Below are 7,907 nucleotides of genomic sequence, written 5' to 3' on the forward strand. Positions count from 1 at the left end.
CGTTGTTTTTGCTGCTTCAGACTAACACGGCTACCACTCTGAAACCTTTTTCATTTGACTGTTTCTCTTTAGTTTCTACCTGTACTTTATCAACTTCTATCATCTTCTGTTTGCTAGGATATAGAGAAACCCCTTTAATAAATCCTCCCCAAGGGATGTCTCTATTCAAACTATGTGCTACTCCATACCTGTCAGCTTTCCCCTACCCCTTACTTTAAAAACTCCTCTATGACCATTTCAATTGTATATGCCAGTATTACACTTTTCAATTGCTTATCTGGTTTCCTAGTAAGTAGTAATTTACACAAATGGTTGAAAAAGTTAAATACATTAAGAACTGATATTCCTCTTTTTGCTCTTTAAATGTGTATGTTTTTGCTTATTTACTTCAACACTGTTATCTTTCATATGTTTGAAATATGAACCCTTTTTAAAGGCTATATTTGCTGAATTTACAGTCTTCTGTCAGCTATCCCAATCCGGATCCACTGGAAACTCAAACTGGAGTGCTTGACTTTTATGGACAGAGATCATGGCGTCAGGGAATACTAAGTAAATAATTTTTCTGTTTTTAATTCCTACAGAGGTCAGACAAAGGGATTGAGATCCTGATCCTGTAATTAGCTCTGGATTGGCAGATTCCCTGCACCTGTTTACAGCCAACTGACTTCAGTGAGACTGAATAGGTGCAGTGGTCTGCCTTGCAGAACCAATTACAGGACTAAGTCCTTAATTTGTCCATTTACTTGGCAGTGTAAATCTCAAGTGTAATTCAGGAAGGTGTACATCTAGAATCTTATTTCTGTAAGTTTTCTCCTTCTATGTAGATGAATATATCTTGTACCTAACTAGAGAGGTGTTTAAACTAGTTACTGGTGTAATACAAAATAAGTGGTACACAAAATAATGATAGTTCTACAGATCATTTTATTCTGCTGGTTGTGGTTATGCATATGTTGATGTTTTTTGTTTTGTTGTTAATGTCTTTTCTAAAACTGTGGCAAGTATAATGGGCCTATCTAGACATGAGAGAGTGAAGTCCCCATAATATCCCCAGAAATTCTCTTGGACTAAAAGTAAGAATCAATAAGAAGTTAGACAAGAAAGTAAGAACCAAAAACGGGGGGTAGAGAGAGACACACACACAAGAAAGACAGAGTGGCCAGAGTGTCATAAGGAGGCCTTAATGTTAACGAGAATCAGGCCTGCAAACTCATCCCATTGTAAATAGCACCTCACTGTGGCAGACAAAAACTGCCACTTCCAGCAACACCTTTTCAGGTATCAAAATAGATTTAAAGGGAAAAGCTGAATCACTAGCTGTAAAGTTGGGAAGGCTATATATTATATTTTCACCATCAGTGGAACATTGAGTTTATGCACTTTGACTTTGAAATGCTCACACTGTCGAATTCAACATTTTTCTCTCATTGATCACCTGGATACACCTTTAGGCATAGCAACTTTTGATGTCCTTAAAACAGTCTCCTTCTGGTGTTACCAGTCATAATACAGTGATACCATTTTGAGAATATAATTGGTTGGTTAACTGTGTGATTTAAAACATTGAGTCTTGAACCAAAATTATAAATATCAGTGGAGTTTAAAAGTGAATAAAACTTTTTGTTTCCTACTAAGATGTGCATTCAGGGTTCTGTCTTCCTGCAACAGTTGACAGCCTCATAAATGCATAAAATAAACAGGGTGCAGCATTCCTTACATTGCTTTAAGTGTTGATGTTGTCAACTATTGGTAGAAAAACACAACTGTGAAGTCATTACTTAGAAGCCAGCAAATAGTTTGTCTTCTACTAAAATTTTACAAATATATTATATTCTATCCAGTGATCTGGGCATCTTTGAAAAGTCAGTTTTTAAAACATCTAAGTTCACTTTTAAATTAATAGTAATGTGCTGGTTAGAAAGAATGTTTGTTCCAAAATTATCTTTATAGAACAGAGAATATAGCAGAGTTCTCCAAACATAAACATTCTTTCTCCTAAGAGATGGCAATGTGAAGAATCTAAATATGCCTGAGTTAGAACTCTCTCTACGTACACTTATCTTGTTGTTATTATGAAAAAACAGTAATTCCTTTTGGGACTGGACAAAATTCCAATTTAATGGACTTTTCATTATCATTTGCAGGCTTTGATCTTTCTGATCCAGAAAAAGAGAAGGTGGGAATTCTAGCCCTGCAACTAAAAGAGAAAAATGTTCCTCACTCTGTAAGTTTATCTTAGAAGTAATTTCTATATTTTTCTAACACTTTTTTGAAGTATAAATATTGCCATATCACTACTGCTAATTTGTCTGTTAGGAGCTAATAATCACTTTGCTGAGTAATGCTGTAGCACAGTTCAAGAAATACAAATGTCCAAGGATGAAGAGTCACTTAAGTAAGTATCAATTACCGAACAAATCTTTGAAAATCTTTGCAACAATATTTTAAGTATTGCATTGTAGACATATGACTTTGTTCTTTTCAGTGGTTCAGATGGGTGAAGAATATTATTATGCTAAAGATTACACCAAAGCTCTGAAGTAAGTATTATTTATGAATGATTCCTTAGTGCATTATTTTTCTCATCTGGAACATAGACCTTATCAATTGTGAGCTGGTGTTGGAAATTCATTTAAGAGACTTCGGTTACCTTGATGTGATGCCCATGGAGTTCTGGGAGTGAATTTGAGATTGCTAATTCCCGCTTACTGACCCATTGTATGGTCCACTTCAGAAGTTACCCCTGAAAAAGAGAGTAATTCTCAGCCAATGGTCCACAAATAAAAGATTACCCAGTGGGACAAATAAGAGCAGCCTAAAATTTGGAATATGCTGTGTGATAGTTGCAAAGAGAATTTAATTACTCATACTCCTCTCAGATTCTTTAGCATTCAAGACATAAGAAAAAAAAATTAAATCTAAAGCTTAAAAGAAAATTTCAGAATGTTTTGTCTATACTTACTTAAATAATTAGGGACAGTAGTTATATCTATTTAAAAGGGCTGTCAAGCGATTAAAAAATTAATCACAATTAATTGCGCTATTTAAACAATAATAGAATACCATTTATTTAAATATTTTTGGATGTTTTCTACATTTTCAAATATATTGATTTCAATCGCAACACAGAATAAAAAGTGTACAGTGCTCACTTTATATTTATTTTTGATTACAAATATTTGCACTGTAAAAACCAAAAGAAATAGTATCCTTCAGTTCACCTAATACAAGTATTGTAGTGCAGTCTCTTTATCAACTTACAAATGTAGAACTATGTACAAAAAATTAACTGTGTTCAAAAATAAAATGTAAAACTTTAGAGCCTACAAGTCCACTCACTCCTACTTCAGCCAATTGCTTAGACAAACAAGTTTGGTTACAATTCGCAGGAGATAATGCTGCCTGCTTTTTCTTTACAATGTCACCTGAAAGTGAAAACAGGCGTTCGCATGGCACTGATGTTTAAGTGCCGTATGCGCTAAAGATTCGTATGTACCCTCATGCTTCAACCACCATTCCAGAGGACATGCATCCATGCTGATGGCGGGTTCTGCTTGATAACGATCCAAAGCAGAGCAGACAGATGCATGTTCATTTTCATCATCTGAGTCAAATCCCACCAGCAGAAGGTTGATTTTCTTTTTTGGTGGTTCAGGTTCTGTAGTTTCAGCATCTGAGTGTTGCTCTTTTAAGACTTTTTTTTTTTTTTTTTAAACGAGCGTCATCAGCATGGAAGCATGTACTCTGGAATGGTGGCGGAAGCATGAAGGAGCATACGAATGTTTATCACATCTGGCATGTAAATACCTTGCAATGCCGGCTGCAAAAGTGCCATGCAAATGCCTGTTCTCACTTCCTGGTGACATTGTAAATACACCTCTACCCCGATATAACATGAATTCAGATATAACGCGGTAAAACAGCGCTCCGGGGGGGCGGGACTGCACAGTCTGGCAGATCAAAGCAAGTTCGATATAACGCAGTTTCAGCTATAACGCGGTAAGATTTTTTGGCTCCCGAGAACAGCGTTATATCAGGGTAGAGGTGTAATAAACGGGCAGCATGATCTCATGTAAATGTAAACAAACTTGTTTTTCTTGGCGATTGGCTGAACAAGAAGTAGGCTCTGAAGTTTTACATTGTTTTGTTTTTGAGTGCAGTTATGTAACAAAAAAAATCTACATTTGTAAGTTATACTTTCACGATAAAAGATTACACTACAGTACTTGTATGAGGTGAATTGAAAAATACTGTTTCTTTTATTATTTTTACAGTGCAAATATTTGTAATAAAAATAATATAAAGTGAGTACTGTACACTTTGTATTCTGTGTTGTAATAGAAATCAATATATTTGAAAATGTAGAAAAACATCCAAAAATATTTAATAAATTTCAGTTGGTATAATATTGTTTAACAGTGCGATTAATTCGTGATTAATTTTTTTGAGTTAATCGTGTGAGTTAACTGCGATTAATTGACAGACCTACTATTTAATATTAAAAGGTAAAAAATGCTGTTTTTTATTTATTAAAAATAAAACCTGTTAATGCAAAGTTTAAGGTTACACAGGTAACAATTTAAAATCCAGGAAACACTAAAGCTGTTGGAAGTTTAGGAGTTCTGGGTGTGCTAAAGTCATAAATTTAACTTTAATCTTGCATGAAATCAGTGTTGTGCATTCAGCTTCTTAATTTTGTTTCTAAGTGGGAGGGGTTAATGCCTGTGCTACTTAATGTTAAGCATTTTAATACTCTCAGTTAAAGTTATCAATACAACAGAATGTGATCTTCCAAGAGTGTGTGGGTCTGGTGGGAGTGAGTTTGTTCTATCTTTGCTGTTGCTGCTTAGCTGGAAACAATTTTCTGGAAGGCCTTGTCTACACAAGAAAGTTTTTTTACAAGTTCTACTGGTACAATTAATTTCTTTCCAGCTGCTGTTTTTAATTCTGTACTTAATGTTAAGGGAAGCAATTTGAGAACTTTTACTGTTGGTTGGTTGGTTTCCTTCCTGATAACTGAGATTGGAAAATCTCTTGTTCGAAGTGTTTGCTTCATTCTAGCAAGACACGTACATATTTCTCTATTGGTTTAAGTTTGTGCAGTAAGTGCCATTTAAAAAACCAAAACAATACTACCTGCAGGTATTACATTTAACATAACATTTACCATTTTGTGTCTATACAAAGGTAAATACAGTGAAATAAACATCCTTTTTTTAAAATGGTGCTCACTGTCCAATTGAGATGATGCATCTATTTTACAGAAGGTTCTTGATCAGCTATAAATAAAATTAAGGGGGGGGAAAAAAGCTTTGAGTCTCTATTGGTAAATCTGTAATTGATTAAGCTTTTCGGGGGGAGGGAAAGGTGGGTTTGAATTGGCTTCAGTATTGTTGACAATATAAGAGGATATCAAGTACATAAGCCATAACTTTACTTAATTATACATTTGTCCCACTTTTTTCCTCTTCCAGGCTGTTAGATTATGTCATGTGTGAATACCGTAGTGAAGGATGGTGGACTCTCCTTACTTCCATATTGACCACAGCTCTCAAATGTTCTTACCTCATGGCACACTTAAAAGATTACATTACTTACTCTCTAGAGCTGTTGGGTAGAGGTATCCTTTAAAGAAATGTATCTCATGCCTGCTAGTTATTATAGTATTTGAGTCTTCAACCTTGTCACAAATCATTGTGCCAATCACATACCTTACATTAGATCAAATGCATGCCAGTGTAAGGGGTGCAATTCCATCGACTTTGGAGTTGAACCATCTTATGCCAGAGCTGAATTTGATTCCTTATTTCTAACATAGAACTTGTACATCTTGCTCTTCAGTTTAATGCACTGTAAAGTTTAGGAGTGAACTGGAGCGCGCTGTAAAGTTTTAAGAGTGAATTGGGGTTAGAGAAGATGTAATGCATATAACATTATTAAAATGAGGCCAAAAACTGCATAACTAGAATAGTGTATAGAATACAATATCAGAAAGATGTTAACCAGTTGAAAAACTTAGTAAAACATAACCATAGAGAGAGACTTATTCCCTTTGTGATAGCCTAGCTAAGACTACTTACCTGGCTCATTTTGCACAAAAACAAGACAGCACAACCTCCTCCAGGAGGGGTAAGTGAGAGCTTTAATATTTAAATAAAGAGTATCGATAACAAAATATATAAATGTCACTTTTTAACTCCTAGCCAACTACTGCATGGTGGCTACACTGGAATAATCCAAACTCTGTTGTGTAGTTTTAGTCTCTTGGATTCATATTAACTTGATCTCATTAACTGTACCCTATCTTTTCCTCTACTTCAAGGGACAATGTCCTTCTGCTGTCAATACATTTGTTTTATATCTCTTCTCAGCTTCCATTTTCAGTCTTATCAGAATCTGTTGCTTCCACTACTCCAAACCATTCTGCTTGTACTTATAAGCAGAAACTACATGAGACCATTGGCAATGCTTGGAGAGGAAATTGCTCCCTTCATAGAATATTGCGTTATTCTCTTTGGAATTTTTCCTTCTTGTAAGCTATAAAATACTTCACATAGCCAGAGTTTGGAAACAGACGTTTATTTTGCCACAATTGAGTGTTTTCCTATTGGCTGAGGTGAGAATAGGAGGAAAGACTTAAAATGGATAGAAAATATTAAGTAATGGAATTTGTATTTGGAAATACCAAAGTTCTCCTGGAAAGTGTTGCATGAAAGTGGTAGGTTTCTGAAGATTAATGCTTTAGGTGTCTTAGTTCAGGGACTAACTTTCTTTTAATACTGATGAAAGATTGGGATTCTCCTGGTTTTGTAGTTTGCTTTCCTTAATTCTGTTCATTAGCATCCACTTTAAAAGAGGACCAGAAGTCTCGAATAGAAAAGAACCTGATTAAAGTTCTTATGGTAAGCAAGTAGAATTTAGCTTGCTTGAAATGTGTTAAAAAGATTTTTCAATATCGGATTAAATCTTTATTTTATAACCTTCTATCTGGGTATAGAATGAGAGCCCAGATCCAGAACCTGATTGTGATGCTTCTGCTGTGAAAGCTTCACAGAAGCTGTGGACTGACCGTGTTTCCCTAGCAGGCAGCAATATTTTTACAATAGAAGTTCAAGATTTTGTACCATTTGGTAAGTAACAAAGCTTTTAAAATATAGTTATGTCCTGATAAATTATGCTTTGGTGTTGTAAATTGCACTCATTTGCTGTAGATGCCACTGAGGAGGAATAAATATGCAAAACATGTTCTAACTGCCAGCGTTTAGAGCTTGTGGCAACAAATCCATTTCTTCTTTATCTACATCACTGGGGTGGGAGGATGGTGTGAAAATCCAAATTATATTTTTTCCCTTTCTCCTTCTCCCAGATGTGATGTGGATAAATGTAGTTGGTACAAAAACAGTTTGAGAGACCTGTCTCAGGAAGAATCCTCTGAGCTGCAACTGGCCCACTGAAGGCCTAACATAGGGTTACCATTCGTCCGGATTCCCCCGGACATGTCCGGCTTTTTAAGCTAAAAATAGCATCCGGGGGGGACTTTGTAAATGTCCGGACTTCCCTCTCCCCCCCCCCCCCCCAATGCAGAGCATGTGCGGCTAACAGTGCTGCCGGCCGGCCGGTGTCACTTACGTGGGGCTCCGACACTCAGCCAGAGAGAGCACATCCTCCTCCTCCCCCTGCAGCAGAGATCACTCCCTCCCTGCATCGCAGATCGGCTCCGGCAGTCTGGAGCTCCTCCCCCACTGCTGCCCAGCGGCTCAGGCAGTTCCTGAGCAGGGTTAACCGAGACATTAGGCGAAGAAAGGCCAACAACAAGGGGGCCAGGGGGTCGGAGAAGGGGCAGGGAGGTTTTGGAGGGGGCAGTCAAGAGACGGGGGGGGGGGTCGGGAGTTCGGGGGGGGGGG

General features: G+C 36.8%; 1 protein-coding gene across 1 annotated transcript; it reads left to right on the top strand.

The window, feature by feature from the left end:
• Window positions 1-458: 458 nt before the first annotated feature.
• On the top strand, window positions 459-7,133 carry LOC113408727 (trafficking protein particle complex subunit 11-like; the record flags this gene model as incomplete). Its single annotated transcript, XM_026662116.2, has 7 exons — window positions 459-552; window positions 2,148-2,227; window positions 2,320-2,398; window positions 2,489-2,543; window positions 5,478-5,623; window positions 6,844-6,905; window positions 7,001-7,133. Coding segments are annotated over 7 exons (649 nt in total), but the record flags the coding sequence as incomplete, so codon positions are not given.
• Between the last annotated feature and the right edge of the window lie 774 nt (window positions 7,134-7,907).

Source organism: Terrapene carolina, unplaced genomic scaffold, assembly GCF_002925995.2.
Source record: "Terrapene carolina triunguis isolate 2854851 unplaced genomic scaffold, T_m_triunguis-2.0 Scaffold23026, whole genome shotgun sequence".
Classification (NCBI taxonomy): domain Eukaryota; kingdom Metazoa; phylum Chordata; order Testudines; family Emydidae; genus Terrapene; species Terrapene triunguis.